Source organism: Meles meles, chromosome 17, assembly GCF_922984935.1.
Source record: "Meles meles chromosome 17, mMelMel3.1 paternal haplotype, whole genome shotgun sequence".
In the NCBI taxonomy this organism is placed as follows: Eukaryota; Metazoa; Chordata; class Mammalia; order Carnivora; family Mustelidae; genus Meles; species Meles meles.
Genome location: NC_060082.1, coordinates 40,653,382 through 40,670,970, shown reverse-complemented (window position 1 = coordinate 40,670,970; position 17,589 = coordinate 40,653,382). Strand labels below are relative to the sequence as shown.

The following is a 17,589-nucleotide window of genomic DNA, read 5'->3' as shown; positions in this document are numbered from 1 at the left end:
GGCCAGGCCACGAGCAAGATTAGACATTAGTATCTGAATTCCTGTGCCTCTCCCTTTGGAGTGTGGGTCCCTGAGGATCTGTGGGTGGGGTCCCCGGGGCATTTGCAGCACAGGCAGATCTGGGACTCTTCCTCGAGGATCACTTCTACTTGATGCTCTTTTAAAGGGAGGAAACTCATTTAACCATTAGGTTATTTGAAATGTTTTATATTAAAACAAGCGTATTATGGAGTAGGGTGACAAATTTGCATGAATTTTTAAGATAAACCAGGAGACTTCCAACCATTTTGTTAGGAGAGTCACAGAAGTTTTGCCCTGACATCTTTGCCTGCTTTCCTCAGCAACCAGGGCCAATTTGGAAAAGCTTGAGAAGTGCTGGAAAGCGTGTGTAGAGTGGGAGAGGGGAGGGCTGGTCACATGGGGCCAGGACAGAGTGGAGGTGAGTCTGGGGAGTGGGGGACCTGCGAGGCTAATTACTAGAGGGGTTTCTGTCAGGGCCAAATAACACAGCTCCTTTGGGCCCAACCCCACGGCTGAGTGAAGATGGCGCTGACAGGGTGTTAGGGCGCTAGGCAAATGCACAGGTGGGCAGGGGAGCTGTAAATAGTGCCAGGGGTGGGCTTTGGGCCCTTCAGCACCCTCTCTCCCCCAGTTGTGAAGTCACCCCAAATAAATATGATTTCCAAGGGAAAACGATGTGCCATCTATGTGCAGTTTCAGAAGTCCCGTGACCTACTGCAGCCCAACCAGTCACCCTAAGACCCTTTTAATAGAATTGCGGGCCTGCACAGTCATCTGTGATAGGGTGATGGAGTGTTTGTTGGGGTAAAGAGTTGCCCTGACCAAATGTATGACTGATGGCTCCTTTAAAGAAAGGTCCTTAAAGAGGGTGAACCACTCCTTTCTTAAAAAGGACCCTTTTTCACAAATGGGTACCTAATTGGGAGTCAAGTAATTGACTTAACTCATTGTCACCGTCCATTATTTTTTTTTAAATTCTCATTTTCTTTAGGAAAGAGGTTTCCAGTTATCCTGGCATCGGTCACAAAGTTAACTGGGAATTCAACTCACCTGACATTTTTCCCGAGGCGCACCTTTGTGGAACTACTCTTGCTGAATTAACAGTTAACTCTTCACAAGACGGTGTCTGATGGTCTCGAGATGCACATGTACCTTGCAAAGCCCTTAATATAGAAGATCTTTTAGAGGGAATGTTCCAGATGATAAAATAGAAACTTCTCAGTAAGTTTTCTGATGGCAGTTAATACTTAACTTCTCAGTAAGTTTTCTGATGGCAATTAATACTTAAATGTATCTCCTGAAACGCTGTCTTAATATTTTGAGTTTCTTGTGTCATTGGAAAGTGGATCCCATTTTAGGAAAGAATACTAATGCTGCCAACGTGATATGCAGTTAGGGTGAAGACAGAGCTAACCTGGCCCAAGTGCCGAAGGATTACCCGGTTAGGTTAGTTAGAAGCTGCTGGAACAGTGAACTGCTGTATTTATTTCAAAACTGATGGACTGCTGTAAAAGCTCTAATTTGAAGCAGTTGCATCATACCTGAGATGTTCAGAAATTTGTCAGCATCATAATACAATTCATGGCCTACCAAACGACACCAAAGAGCTGTAGCAATTTATGAAAGTAAAAGTTCTCAGGAGTATTGGTATTAGACTAAAGCACAGGGACCTGTAATTTGATATGTTGTTAGTGCCTCCCTAACATTTTCCAGAGAAGTTATTCCCTTCCTCCCCGACTTAGTAAATGTTGAAAAACGGAACTATGTTCCACCATCTTAGTTACTGAAAGCAAAGTTCAGGAGAAATTAATAATTTCACATTGCCTAATACTGTTTGGTATCACTTTTCAGTTTCTTTTTAAAAGTCAAATAAAGTTCAGTTTTATGGCCTGGTTGTTTATTATTTGGAATCCATTACCCCTTTTCATTTTAACAAGATTTTGAAAGGATACTTGGTTCTCTACTTTAGGGAAACCCGGAACAGAGGTAAGAATAGAAGAAAAGGTGAGAGAAACAGTCCTATCAGAACCTCTGGGCACCTCGCATACTCGGGCAGTATTTAAGTGCGGATGACCAGCGTCAGCCAGTTCCGGATATGGCTGCACATGCAGGAACCCCGCCACTGTGACTGAACCACAAAGGCTTCGTTTTTCTTTTTTCATTATATAAACATGTTGACACGCCATGCTACTTTAGTTTCAAGTATACGAGTATGACCTACTGATTCAGCTTCTCTAAATGCTATGCTGTGTTCACGCCAAGTGTAGCCACCATCTGTCATCCCATGATGCTATTGTAGTAGCCCTGACAATATTCCCCTATGCCTGCTGTACCCTTCATCCGTGTGACTTACTCTATTATGGTAACATGTTTGGCAATGGGGGCGGGGGAGGGCGCCCGGGTGCAGCTGCTTGAGGTGGTTACCATGAAGCTAGGCTGCAGCCTCTTCCGTCGAGGTTGGGCCTGGGGCTTTGAGCCTCAGGTTGACAAAATGACAGGCTACTTTTTCAGTAGGGCAAGGAGTTCTTCTCTGTATGAGGTTTTTGCCTTATTGTCAGGAATGGACCTCATCCTGGGCCAGCACTGTCAGGTGCCCACACCTATCACCTTACGATGAATTTTAAGTGGCAAAACATTAGTATGTTACTTGAAGAGGTGAAGCAGGAAAACCAGTCCTCTGGTCTTTCAGACTGGCATTTTTCAGGATACTGGGTAACTTGGGAATTTTCACTCCATTCTTAACCTTCCTGGTATCACTAGAATTTTACATGTGGAGAATTCAAGGAAACCAAAGATTTAATGACCCACCTAACATCTGGCACCAGGCATCACCTTTCATATTACCAAACTCAACAAAAATAAAGGGCTACAGGCAAGAGACGACCTCCAAACCCACGACCTATTAGCACGGTCTAATCAAAGTCTGAGAGACCATGAGCTCTGGGTAGTTAGTATTCTTTCCAGAAAGGCGCAGATGGACTAGTCTCAAGATTAAGCCTAGTAATCAAGATTAATCTCAAGATTAAGCCTGGTAATCCAATTAAGAGCTCCAGATAGCAGAAGTCACAAACTCCAGGACCCAACCCAAGCAACAGGAAGGAGCCAAGTGGGCCAAGAGTTGTGAAATCCCTTGTTCGTCAGTTGCTCCTGGACTTTCATTGTATCAAATTTTATGGACCTGCCTTTGGAGAAAAGTACCAATGCCAATTCAGGCCAGCAGACCTCTGCCCTGCAGGACAGAGTCTAAACTAGTGCTTCAAGATGTGACGACAGAATTCTCTGCTCCAGTTTTAATAAAGAAATTTATTTGCTGATCCCCAACAGGCAAGAGTCAGAAACAGCCCCACCCGCCTCACTGCAAGAGTTCTAGAATAAAATATTTGCCATCATCTTGTCCTCTTCCTGAGGTGTGCCCTTGCTGGCATCCATCAGCGAAGTGCAGACTGACAGACGGAAATACTTTGTATGAAAGGCACAGGGCACCAGGTACACCTCCCCCGCAGGCAGGCCGCCTTCCTCTTTTGATAGAAATTTACCGAAAACATTTTCTTTACAGCAAAATACTTAAAAGATCCTTCCCCTGTTTATCCCACTTCTGTTATCTCCTGAGAAAGTAGAGAATTGAAAGGTTCTCTGCCCCTGCTGTGATCCAGACACTGAACAGTGAAGAGACATCTGGGTACACTCAGTTTTGGGGTTGTACGCACGCTTATCACAGAGGACTCTGAACCTCAAGTTCTGGGTTTGATCAGAACAGCTGAAAAACAGAGAGTCATTCTATGGTGGAGCAAAGCAGGCTTTTTCAACACTACCTCACTGATCCCAAATCCCGTAGAGAGCCAAGATCCGAGCCTCTCCTATAGACCGTATTTCAAGGAGTCAGTGGAGAAGCGCGCTAAGATACACGAACCGAGCTGAATGCTGGTGAAGGCACAGAGTAAAGGATCCCGAGAAATTTTTAGTGCCATTTTCATTTAATAAGCCAGTAGTAGAGCAACCTAAAGACCCTGGCTGTGATCACACCAGGATGTTTTTATGAAGAGTTGCAGGAGAACATGATTGGCAGCTGGCATCGTCTGGCTCACCGAGCTAAGCCAACAGCTCCAGCACCTGCTCCCCGGAGACCACGGCTGGAGACCACGGCTGGAGACTATGGCTGGGGTGTGTAGCGGAGGTACTTCTTGCCCGAGGGGAGCTCTTTGGTGAAGACTCCTTTAGGGAAGATTTTTTTGGCTTCATCTTCAGGGATGGTTGGAAGAACCATCACGCTGTCTCCGTCCTGTTCAAAGACATTGAGAAATGGTGAAATCCAATCTTAGAGGGAAGCTTCAAGGCAAGAGTTGACTTTAGAAAAGTAGCTACAGGTGCTCGTGAGAAGAACTCAGTATTGGTTACTCTCTCCCCTCTGAGGAATTTTGTTTGCACAGGTGACATTTTTGTGAGGGAACTATTTCCCTATGTTAACAAGTAGTAGTCTTATTTTAAACCCAGTGATGGCTTGGCATCACACTTTAAAAAAGGTTAATTCTAGGTCCTTATTGCGGCCCTGTGTCAATGATTCCTGCCTCCGCTCTCATCCCCGGCTCCTCATCCCACTTCCTGCTCCTCCTCTCCCAGGCACGCTGGCTTTTCTTCTGTTTCTCGAACCCACCAAGCTTGCTTCCCAGATGTTCCTGCTGCCAGCAGTGCTCTTCTCTCATAAATACGTGTGCCTTGGTCCCTTGCTTTGTGTCTTTCTCAAAGGTCCCTTCAGAGAAAGGCCATTCTTGACAGCCAGTAATAAAACCAGCCTCCCCATCCCTGCATTCCCCTTCTCGCCACCTCTGCTCGATTACTCTGCCACACTCATTATCACCTAACACACCGGAGACTTGCTTCCTGTTTGTCTCCACCCACTGCAGTGTGAGCTCTAGGACGGGAGGGACTTCTATTTACATTTCCATTTACACTCTGCGGCTGTATCCCAGTGCCCACTGCCCGGGCTCAGTACACATGTTCGGTAGATGAATATACAGAGTTTAAGTGATTTGCCTGTCAAGAAAAACAAAACACAACCTGGTATTCAGGTTAGCGTATTTAAAAAAAAAATGTAGCTACTTGAAATTACCCTTGGGATCTGGATATCCCTGTCCTACCTCTTGCAGAAATCCTGGACATTAAAAATTTATGAACAAGATTCCAAGAATTCCACATGAGTTTAAAAGACCGAGTGAAGCTTAAGAGAAATGAAATGCTCTGTGACATTAATACACCACAGCGTTTTAGAGCCATGTCTGAAGTGGCCAATCTAAGTCCAGCTATAAATATTTTGCCATCATTTTGCTAACTTGTGGAAGGGTTAAAGGTTTTTTTGTTTGTTTGTTTTTAAATTCTCTTATTTTAAAAGGCATCATTTTGACCAATTAACTTGATCAAATGATCTAGAAGTTAGGAAGCCAACTTAGGGAGTGTGCACTTTATACAAACAGTGTCAAAAGATTCTGACAATGGCCTCACAGCAAATGGGTAACTCAGCCCTGAGAAGTCCAGCCAGTGTGTGTGCATGTCAGAAAAAGGTACAATGACCCTGAAGACAGCCACTGAGAGATCAGCCTTACCGACAGCCTGAGCTGAGGTGCCTGAGCACCTGCCCTTTTAACATCTTTACCTTCCAATCAACCGGGGTGGCAACCCTCTTTTCCGCCGTTAGCTGGAGAGAGGTAATTACTCTGAGAATCTCATCAAAGTTCCTGCCGGTTGTCGCTGGGTAGAGGATGGACAGCTTCAGTTTCTTGTCAGGACCAAAAATAAACACCTGCAAAGCACACAAATGCATAAATAGAGGAATTCTTTAAGTGTTTTTGATATTACAGCCTCTCTGAAAGTTCATCAGTCATTAGAAATGTCCAAGGGTGTTTAAAAAATATATAAAACTCTCTACACGCCCCCTCCTGGAACATCTAGAAGGATACAGCAAACTGTTAATCTAGGTGGCTGGAGTTTAGATAACTTTATTCTCCATGGGTTTTTATTTTTAAAGATTTATTTTTCATTCTTTTTAAAGTAATCTCTGCACCCAACATGGGGCTCGAACTCACAACCCCAAGATCAAGAGTCACATACTCAACCAACTGAGCCAGCCAGGTGGCCCCCTCCATGTTATTTTTCTAAACTTAGAATTCTACTGGCTTTGGCTATCTCAGTAAGAACACCTGATACTCAAATTGAATCCAGAAAGGCCCTGGGAAGGTATTATGTTAACTGAGGATGATTATCTTAAAATATACTAATGGGAGTTGATCCTCGTCCTTAAGTAGTTGTACAGTTTTGCAGATGAGGGACTCAGTTTGTTCTGTAGTGGGTAAGGACAGAATAGAAATTCTTTTTTTTTTTTTTTGAAGTCTTTAATTAATTAATTTATTTTTTCAGCAAAACAGTATTCATTGTTTTTGCACAACTACCCACCACCTGGTTCCCCCAACCTCCCACCCCCACCCCCTCAAAACCCTCAGGTTGTTTTTCAGAGTCCATAGTCTCTTATCAGAATAGAAATTCTAAGCCAGAACTGCCTTATGGGAAAGGGGATAGCCCACCACTTTGGAGAGGGCTGTCAGGAGAGCTGGAGAAAAGATTCTCCACTTCTAGATGACGTCTTAGGATAACTACTTATTTTCCGCAGTTTCCAAAGACTGTCAAATTCAGCAACTTTAAAATTTAGCTGAAAATTTTACTTTGCATTAGCAGTACAGATGCTCAGTGAGATTGCCACTAACAAAGTTATTTTGCAATCAGAGATATTCCCCTATTTCCTGGAGTTGGTGTAAGGGCTCCATCAGACAGTCCTGAGCACTCCACAGTGGGTTTCTACACTCACCACACGTGCTGTCACAGGCATGCCCTTTTCGTCCTTCTCCGCGGGGTCCAGCATGCCTAACAGGATGGCAAGGTCCCGATTCTTATCATCAATGATGGGGAAAGGTAATGTTTCTGTGGGCTCCTGACCATTGTAAGCATTGATATCCTAAAATGCAGGTGAGAGAGGAAAAAGAAATCTAAACGAAGCACATCTCCTGAATTCAATCAGTTAACAGCTATTATCTTGCAAGATAGGGAAGAGGACCACAATCGTAATTTACTCTAAGCAATTTGAGTAAAAAAATGAATGAATGAACACCCCTTATCCCAATCAGTCACTGACAGAAAGAACAGTGTGGTTCAGTACTTAGGTTCTAACTGTAGACCCTTTTCATGGCCAGTCCTCTTAAAAACTGGCATGCTGTTACTGCTTGAAGCAGCGAGAAAGCAAGCAGCGGAGTTGAATACTGTAGAGTTAGATCCCAATCCAGAGCACTACCAGATTCCCAACAAGTAAAGACCATCTGAAATAAGAGGTTCATTAAGTCCATCAGTTCTTTTTTTTTTTTTTTAAGATTTTATTTATTTGACAGACAGAGATCACAAGTAGGCAGAGAGGCAGGCAGAGAGAGAGAAGGAAGCAGGCTCCCTGCGGAGCAGAGAGCCCGATGTGGGGCTCGGTCCCAGGACCCTGGAATCATGACCTGAGCCGAAGGCAGAGGCTTTAACCCACTGAGCCACCCAAGCACCCCAGTTTTTTTTTTTAAGATTTTATTTCTTTATTTGACAGAGATCACAAGTAGGCAGAGAGACAGGTGGGGAGAGAGAGGGGGAAGCAGGCTCCCTGCTGAAGGGGCTCAATCCCAGGACCGTGAGATCATGACCTGAGCCAAAGGCAGAGGCTTAACCCACTGAGCCACCCAGGCACCCCAAATCTATCAGTTCTAGAAATAATGTCACATGTAGAGATAATTCTATAGATCTGGTCCCTGCCCACTAAGTACCCTGACCCAGACACAACACTACTGGAAGGCAGATTATTAAGAAATGCGGGGGGGGGGGGGGGATCACAAAGTAAACCCAAGAACAGAACTGAATTTATGTACTTTAAGGACAAATAACAGGTAAAATTTTTATGGGTGAAAAAGGCAGAGACATCCACACAGAACAAGGCATTTCAGGTCTGAACTGAAAGACAGTAACGTACGCTCCTCCCTACTCTGTTCTCTTCCCCTAGTTAACTACACTCATTCACTTCTACTTTTCCAGTCCCTAGAAGCCTTTGGGGAAGAAAAATCTAGCTTTGTTATTTGATCAAGTGTCCATATGGCACTCAAAGTGGGGCCGGTAGTGTGGATGAGTAAGACGCAGTTCCTGCCTTCAAAGTAACGTCTACTCTGGTTCAGATGATTCCCCTACGAAGTCGCAGCAAATGCAGGGCTGTAACAGGTTCATGGCAGACTGTGAATGCTGAGTATACTAATGTCCCCACGCTGGGTAGTTTTACGAAGTAGCAAAAAAGAGGATTTAAAGTTAGAATGAGGTCTATTTATTATGTGGGGCCTTGAACGTGAAGGGATGGATGTCATGGTAGTCACAGACTCTTAACTTCTCCACGTAGACACGACAGGTTAAGAGTCATGTCGATGAACTCTAGAAGAGGTAGCAAGGCATTTCGACATGTTCCTTAGTTGTATTATCTTATTTATTTTATTTTATTATCTTAGCTTCTCTTGTCACGGGCTCCCTACCAAGTCATCGCACCTAAAAATGATCCATAAAGATTTGTGCGAGAGGAACTATGAAGTTTCCTATTTAATTAGATGAACGTCAAGGTCTGGTCACTATTTCTGAGGGTTGGGATGTGTCTCCTACTGAATGCAATCCCAACTGGGAAAATTCTAAGGCAGAAGCTCACCAGCCACAATGCTTTAAGAGATGTTATACAAGAGGCAATAAGCTCTTCCTTCAGTGATTTCTCGATTTAACGATCACTATACCATCAATTGTCAACACTGCCGCTTGCCCAATGGGTATTCCGTGACATCCATGAGCATCAATGAACCACATACTTAGCCTTTGTTCTATCCTCAGTCGGGCTAATGCCTGCCCTCTAGCACCGAGCATCACAAACAGCATCAGTGTGAGGTTCCACCGGGCCACTGCCATCATTTTACAGCAGGACAATCCTGAGCGAATCCCTCCAGCTCTGTGAGAGGAAAAGGTATTCTCATCGGCAAACACGAGGGCACGAACCACATACCTACAGGGCTGCTCCTGGAAACGTATGAGAAACGGCCCGGGAGATCGCTGTAGAAAGGCAGCTGCTATTCACAGCCGTAAGTAAGGAATGAGAAGGAATTCCACTTGGAGAAAGAGCAACGTGCTTCTCTTTTCTCCTGCATATGGTTCTTCTCCTCTCAGACACCGAGAATCAATGAGCATGAAATGGCCAAGGGATGCAGCCCCAGGTGGCCAACTCTTAAGTCGGGACATCTTTTATTCAGTTGTATAGTGAAGTGCTTAGCACAGTGCGTGGTACGCGGTCCGTCCCTCCCAGCTGACCTATCAGCATTATTCAGTGGCACATCACGGCGAAGCCATCAGAATGTTCTTCAGTTAAGCCTAGATCACCACATTTATTGGCCAAGTACATCCTTTGTTGTAAGCAGGCAATTCCTTCAGTTCCTGCATTCTATACGTATGGACCAACCACCTAGGACGCACCGGGCATCAAGCACGGTTCAGCAGTGCACAGAACGGGAGCCTGCCTGGTCGAGCCTCTACTCCGCTGGGTGCGGCCAAATGAACAAACGAAACCAGCGATGTGCATTTTCTTTTAGACGGTGACAAGTGCTAAGGAGAAAATTAATCAGAGGGGGCTAGGGAGTGTGGAGCAGAGTTACAATCTTAGATAATGAGGCCATGGGAGGCTTTAATGAGTCAAAACCAGAAGGACGTGAGGGCAAGCCACAACCTGGGTACAGAGTCTTCAAAACAGGATTAAGGATAATTTTAAGGTGGAGGAGAAGAATTTACTGATGACTTGAACATGGGTATGGAAAAACCAGAGGCATTAAGGATGATGCCTGGCTTTTTGGCCTGAGCAACTATGAAAACACAGTGTCCGTTTTCTAAGATGAATAAGACCTTGGATTAAGAAAAGAAACCCCGTGTTAGACATACTAGGTATGAGATGATGGGACATCCCATGGGAGAGGCTTGAGTTGGTGTGGGTTGTATCGGTCTGGAAGCCAGCAGAGTCTAACTAGAGATGGAAATTTGGGAATCACAGCATTCAGAGTGGATGACTTCACCAACGGGGAAGGTGTAGATAAAAAGAGAAGGCATCCAAGAAATGTGTCCAGAGAAACTTCAGCATAAATTAGTAGGAGTTGAGAGATGGAGCTCAGTCTGAGAATAAGCAGAACAGCTACAGGTGTGGTGTCTGGAAGCCAGAGAAGACAATGTTTCAGAATATAGTGATCACTGGGTTAAAGGCTCCTAGTAGGCCAAGAAAGAGCAGGGCTAAGAACCAAGCATTGCATTTAGCAAAGGCAGAGGTCACAGTGTGGTCTAAGTCAGACTTTCAGATTATCAGTGAATTTGAGGGGCACCTGGGCGGCTCAGTCAGTCAAGCACCTGCTTATGGCTCAGGTTATTATCTCAGGATTCTGGATTGAGCCCCACATGGGGCGCTCGGCTGGGGGTCTGCTTCTTCCTCTCACTCTCCCATGTTCTTGGTGCTCACCCCACCCCCCACAATAAATAATATCTTAAAAAAAAAAAATCAGTGAATCTAAGGTCACTTGTACCTTTACCTAAAAAACCAAGATACTCTAAAAATTAACATCTCAGGAAACAATATCCTCACACTGGTGAGGATGCGGAGAAGGGGGAACCCTCCTACACTGTTGGTGGGAATGTAAACTGGTGCAGCCACTCTGGGAAACTGTATACAGATTCCTCAGGAAGTTAAAACAGGACTACCTTGTGACCCAGTAATTGCACTACTGGGTATTTACCCAAAGGATATAAAGGGGCATGTGCATCCCAGTGTTTATAGCAACAACGTCTACAACAAGGAAAATATGGGAAGAGCCTAGATGTCCACTGACAGATGACCCTTGTAGTACATGCACACGTACACACACACACACACACACACACACACAGGACTATTACTCAGCCATCAAAAAGAATGAAATCTTACCATTTGCAACAATGTGGATAGAACTAGGAGATATTATGCTAAGTGAAACACATCAGTCAGAGAAAGACAAATACCATATGACTTCACTCGTAAGTGGAATTTAAGAAACAAAACAGGAACATAGGGGAAGAGAAGGAAAAAATAAAGTAAGATAAAAACAGAGAGAGAGGCAAACCGTAAAAGTCTCTTAGCTACAGGGAACACACTGGGGGTTGCTGGAGGGGAGGGGGTGGGGGGATGGGTAACTCAGGTGACGGGCATTAAGGAGGGAGGGCATGTTATAACGGGCACTGGGTGTTCTACGCAACTGATGAATCACTAACTCTACCTCTGAAACTTATATAGTATATGTTAAGTAAATTTAAATTAAAAATGAAAAAAAAAAAAACCCAAAAAACCAAAAAACCCCAAACCAAGCTACTCTATGTAATTTATAACTTGATCTATAATTTCAAAGCACATGCCAATTGGTACTATACCTTGCTCCAAGCAAGATGGTCTTCAACACTGTCTACTGAAAGGGCTATCATCTTGACGTTCTTCTTGGCAAATTCTGGTGCCAGCTTTGCAGCTCTGCCAAGCTCCGTGGTACACACGGGGGTAAAATCCCGAGGGTGGGAGAAGAGAATGCCCCATCTGAAAGAAAGGAAAAAGAAGTCACAACTTAACTGGAGAAGATCACAAATCCTAGGTCAAAAATGACTTTCTTTTTTAAAGGAACGCACTTATGAGGACAATTACTTTTAGATTTTTGTTGAGGAATGTTTTTTCTTACTTCCAGAAAAGCCCATGTTTAAAGCCCAATTCAACCAAAGATATAAAATTCCACATGATATATGTCTTAAAAGACTCTAATTTAAGGGTGTTGCCTCCTTTAATGAACTACAGGGCCACCCTGACTCTTTTCAGCTCGTAAAATCTGTGCTACTCATACCAACAAACTTACTGAAGTAACTCCCCACCTCCCCGCCCACTTACTTCTATTTTTTTCCTAGGCATGGAGACCCTGACATTCAGCTTCAACAATGGGCGTCCTGATGTGCCCCAATCCAAACAAATCCCTGATTGCAATAATAAGCAGGTTATGTAATCCGAAATAAATAGGCTACTATCCCCTATTTATATGTAAAATTAAAGTTGACACTTGGCTTCTTTGTAGTGAATGGATATAAAAACTTTTGTTAAGTCGACTTTACTGACCCAGCCTGCGGAACAGGACACCTGATCTCTGCACCCTGACAAAACAGTTTTGCCTGTCTCTGTTTGCAGTTTCTTTTTCTTCTTGTTTTAGACCAAGTGGGCAGAACGCTGAGAGACTACAACAGATTTTCACAACTACAGATTCTTAGGTAAATCCTACTATCTAAATAATCATCATTAGCTAAGGTAAAACTCTGTAGAGATTTTAAGCACATTTCAAGCTAACAATCACCAGGAACTTTTGGACTACACTTTCCCTCTCCTCTGCAATAGAAACTCCTCCTCTGACTGAAAAGGAAAATTTTACACTCGATTTTCCACAATCCTTGCTGACATTAAATCAGGATCCTAAACTACTAGATTACTAACGTAGCCTAGATGACAAGCTGACCTCTCAAAAGTTCGCCAAGTTTCCTGAAGCACAGAGAACAAAAGCAGAGACAAGGGTACCTCCTCTTTCCCACCTACATCTGCCACTTGGACTCCCCCAAGGCTTCAGGAGAGGAAAAGCCTTCTCACAAAAAGGACAGACGGCCCAATGGCAAGACTGGGAAGAAAGAGGTAGTATTTTTAAGATTCTGGAGGATTGCGGTAGGTTTACTTCTCTATAAAGGGCAGTAAGAGGGACATACATCTTTTGAAAATAATGTAGGCATGGGTAAAATCTGCAGAAAAGGATCGGCTTAACTGTCAGATGAGACTCAAGAGAAAGTCTCCAGGAGTTGAGAAAAAAATAAACAGGTGAGGCACCTGGGTGGCTCAGTGTCGGTTCCCGTCATGATCCCAGGGTCCTGGGATCGAGTCCCATATCCTGTTCCGTGCTTGGCAGGAAGCCTGCTTCTCCCTCTCCCACTCCCCCTGCTTGTGTTCCCTCTCTGTTTGTCTCTGTCAAATAAATAAAATCTTTTTTAAAAAAAGTTAAAGTAAAAAGGTCATTTCTTCCTGTGTTGTTACATGGTAGATGAAATTGTAAAGTGTTAGATATCCAACTTTCCATTGTGTGTTGAGAAGGTTTTTGCTGAATCATACTAAGGAACTGAGTTTAAGCCACTTCACATCCTGCCCCCCTCAGAAGGCACACTCCAGTTTGCAAATAGGATAACTCTCGAGACAGTCTTATTACAGCCTGCCTTCCTCTCCAAGTCTCCCTACTGTGCTCTCAAGAGTAAGAGTAGTTCAATTACATTATCCCATTTCCTTCCTCATTTTCAAAAGACAAAAGGTTTCATTCTATAAGGGACGGGTCCCCACTCACCTCCGGAAAACACCAGGAGAACACGCTTTGTTTGGTAAAAATGTACTGTAAAGCAGCTGCTTCTACTACATACATACAAAAATAGTGATAAAATTCACCAAATGCAGCACCCAACGCCCTTAGTTGTTTCCAATAGTCAGAGGTAGGGCAGATACCTGTAATGTTTGAAATTATTTTTTTTTCCCTCCAAAAAAACCTACCTGGATCAAAAAGTACCATCTGAACTGAGATAATGCCAGAATGGAGTTGAGAAAAACTGTATTAGGCAAAATCCTCTGTTGTAATTATATAAAGAGCTCAAACTTCTTTTTGGGGTAGGGGAGGGACAGGCCTGATCGGAGGCAGCCCTTGTAATACTACTTGTTTATAGATGCAGGTATTTTTCTCATCGTCCTCCTGGTGGCTCCCTGAGAAGGTACCACTTTCAATGAAATCAAGATAGATCTAGGGGCCAATAAACAACAAGAAGAAGAAACCCAAAAAGTAGGGTTAGTGTAACAGTTGCAGCATTTATAATTATTGGCACACTATGTTATTATTTATCTTTAACCTATACAATCTAAGAGTTCCGGTAAGATTTTTGCTGTACAGGGGTGAAGGCTATAGGTGGGAATAGGAAGAAACATGTATCCTGAAAATCGCATGGACTTTTGGGAGAACACTAATACCTAGATTACGAGATTGGACACAATCTATATTTCTGAGGTCTCTTCCTATCGTTAAGATCTGAATGTTCCCTTTCTCATTTTTTTTTTCTAGCCTAGTCCTCTCTTTCACAATGCTTAGGTTTTCCTGTAATCAGAGGCTGGCCAATGGATTTAAGGAATTTTTAGGGCGATGTGTAGGCCTAAAATGTAACAATCTCTCCCAGGTTCTCTGCATAGCCCCATCGAGTTACTAATTAATCTCATAAGCTTCCCTCTGTCTATACACACATATACTTGGACGCTGTGAATAAAAAGTATACAAATCATGGAGGAATTGTTAAGCCGTACAACATCACAGTGCAAAACCCACACACACACAAAAAGCCAAGAACAGACTCATAAATAGAAAGAACCAGTGGTTGCCAGAGGGGGTGGGGGGATGGGTGAAATAGATGAAAGGAATTAAGAGGTACAAACTTGCAGTTATAGAACATCTAAGTCATGGATGAGGAAAGTACAGTTTGGGGAACAGAGTCGGTAACATCGTAATGCATGGTGACAGACGGTCACTACACTGTGATGAGCACAGAGTAATATACCAAATTGTCTAATTATTTTGTCATACACCGGAAACTAGTAAAACACTGTTTGCCAATTATCCTTCAATAATTAAAAAAAAAAAAAGGAAAACCGGTGTGGTGGGGCTGCTGGAACTCCCGAATCATAATATAATGACACATCTCTGGGATGTTTTCAGGTGAAAACTAATCAACTTGAAAGCTTGCTGATTCAGGAACTCTAAAATATAAAACCAGGGAACACCGATTTACTCCTAGTCGTAATGGTACTGCCAGGCCTGATTTGGCTACCACCAGCAAGGCCACGTGCGGGAAGCAAGGCAGCAGGGGACTGGAAGCGGTGAGGGGGGCACACACTGGAAAACAAAAGGGTCTCCAAAGCGGGGAGGCACACTCGTGCTGCGCCCCAAGAGCCTGCGGCGGCGGGAAGGCAAAAACAGGCCACTCCAACACAGCAACCTCAGAAAGCCCTCCCCCGCACAGTGTTGCAAGTTCTGGAATGAAGGACACACCTACAGACAGAGTGTTCTTGGTTCCTCCCAGAGCTGTTATCAAATCATAGTCCAGTCACTACAGGAGGCTCTGGAAAGCAAGTCTTTTAGCCAGTTATTTGGCAGCTGGTGGTTGTAAATTTACGTTTTGTGTCGAGAAGCCTGCAAATGCCACTGCAGCAAGCGGGACTTCAGATAACGCGCTGGGCCGTTCCGAACGTTCAGCCAGCCGGGTGTCCTCAGACCAAGGCTTTAACACCCACCTTACCCCGGGAGCAAATTCCAGAACGGAAGGAGGGAGGGAGGGAGGGAGGTGCGACCCTGGGCACGAATCCTGGGACGTGACCGCTGACCGCGCTCCTTGGCACCGCTTACTAAACTGAGTGCGACAGTCAACCAGGCCTCCATCCGCCTCGGGTTCCCGGACCTGCGGGAACCCCATTTCGTTCCCCTCCCCCTTTCCCGCCGCGGAGCTCGCTCAGCCACGAGGGGGCCGCCAGCGGGCGCGGATCCGGTGGCCGGCCCCCAGCAGCGCTCGGCCCACGCTGGGCAGGGGCCACTCGGCCTGAGGCACGTGCAGGAACCGGTGCGGGAAGGAGGCGGGCAGCGAGCTGGAGGCTGAGCGGGAAGGAGGACGAAAGGGAGAAGAAAGAGGGAAGGCACCTCCGCGGTCGGGCGTAACCCGACGGCAGGGCTACGAGGTGGCCACTTACGAGTCTCCCAGATAGTCGTGGAAACGGATGCGGCCGATGGTAGTATTGGCCTCGAAGTTGGGAGCCTCGTCCCCGAGAAGGAGACCTCCGGGCATGGCGGCAGCGGTGACGCGGGAAGACGAGGACGAGCAGCAGCTACTGCCACCCGCTTGCCGGCTCTGGCGGTGTAGTTGTCCGCCGCAGAGTAAGCGCGGCCGCGAGGGGCGGGACGATGGCGGAGTGGGCGGGGTCAGAGGCGGAGTCTAGATGGGCGGGGCCGTGGCGGAGCTAGGGGCGGGCCGGGACCTGGCGGAGGGTTGGGGGTCACAAGCCGAGGTCCGTGTGCTTGCGGGGGAGGGTTCCCACTGCCCGAGCGAGGGGCGGGGCAAGGGTGGGTGAGCTTTGGGCACTGGTAGCTGCCTCTGAACCTTCCCGGAGTCCGCTGGCACCGGCGCGCGTCTCCACTCACGTGACGTGGGATTCGGTGACCTCGCCCCCTGGAGGCTTGGGGGTGAGCAAGGTTTGGTCCTGCAGTGCGTCTGGGGTCTGAAGGTGAAAGGAAGCAGCGGAACGCAGTAGAAAGGGAACCCCAAGGCAGCGAACCCGCGGAGATCCTCCTGTACACACGCTTGGTCATCTGACCACTCCACTTACCCCTTTTTAAGTGTGAGCTTCTGGAATCCTGACCGCCCCAACCAACCTAGCCATCATGAACTCTTTACCAGAGGATGTGGCAACAGCCACACTTGGCAGTGAACCTTATGTCAGAGGAAGTGGCTTTCATATTGCAGCAAAAATTCCAGCACCTATGTCATCAGTCGCTGCTTGAGGGAAAGTGACCAAACTTTTATATCACTCCTCTCTCCCAGTATTGTGAACCATAAAATATTCAACGCAATTATCCTGAAATCTAGATATACATTTTTAAAAAGATTTATTAGAGAGAGGGGGGAGGGGCAGAGGGAGAAGGAATCTGAAGCGGACTCCCCGCTGAGTAAGAACCACCCCCCCCACCCCCCACCCCCCATGAGGAGCTCTGTCCCCACAACCCATGAAATCATGACCTCAGTGGAAACCAGGAGTTATTTGCTCACTGGACCGAGCCACACAGGTGCCCCTGAAATCTGCATATACATTTTATTTTATTTTTTAAATTTATTTTTTTTAATGTTAGCATACAGCACATATACATTTTAAAGCATACTTACTGCGATCTGTGTGCAAATCAACTCTGCCACCCAAGGAAGTGGGAAGTTTAGATACACTTATTTGCTCTCTACGTGCCAAGCATGAGGGGGACAAAATGGCCTTCTCTTGGATCTTTGTATCTAGTTGGGGAGACATAATTAAACAAGAGTATATTAGATAGCAGTAAATCCTACTTAGGGAAATAAAATAAGTTTCCATGCTAGAGGGTGACTGGGAGCTGCTTTGGATGGGATGGTCTGGTCTGCCTCTAGGATAATGTAGGTAAACTACTTAGCCCCTAGTAAGTGCTCTGGCAATAGTAGCTATTTGGGTGATGATAATGGCTTATGCAATACATCATACTTAGCCAACTGTGTGTAAGGCGCTGTTCCAGGCCTGGTGATGCAGTCAAGAGCTACAGTCCCTGCTCTTACAGGGAAGGCAGATGTACATGCAGTTGGGATAAAAAT

General features: G+C 45.4%; 2 protein-coding genes across 2 annotated transcripts in view; one reads left to right on the top strand and one right to left on the bottom strand.

Moving 5' to 3' along the window:
• The window catches only part of SLC9C2 (solute carrier family 9 member C2 (putative)), a 105,203-nt gene extending 104,149 nt beyond the window's left edge, over positions 1-1,054 (top strand). The window contains exon 27 of the mRNA XM_045982905.1: positions 1,013-1,054. Within this exon, the coding sequence (XP_045838861.1) occupies positions 1,013-1,054 (42 nt within the window). The remainder of the gene's footprint in view (positions 1-1,012) is intronic.
• A 2,922-nt stretch (positions 1,055-3,976) lies between these two features.
• On the bottom strand, positions 3,977-16,157 carry PRDX6 (peroxiredoxin 6). Its single transcript, XM_045983482.1, has 5 exons — positions 15,953-16,157; positions 11,548-11,704; positions 6,875-7,021; positions 5,669-5,815; positions 3,977-4,300 (listed from the first exon to the last, which is right to left on the bottom strand). The coding sequence occupies exons 1-5, from the start codon at positions 16,045-16,047 to the stop codon at positions 4,172-4,174; spliced, it is 675 nt and encodes a 224-aa protein (XP_045839438.1). The 5' UTR covers positions 16,048-16,157; the 3' UTR covers positions 3,977-4,171.
• Between the last annotated feature and the right edge of the window lie 1,432 nt (positions 16,158-17,589).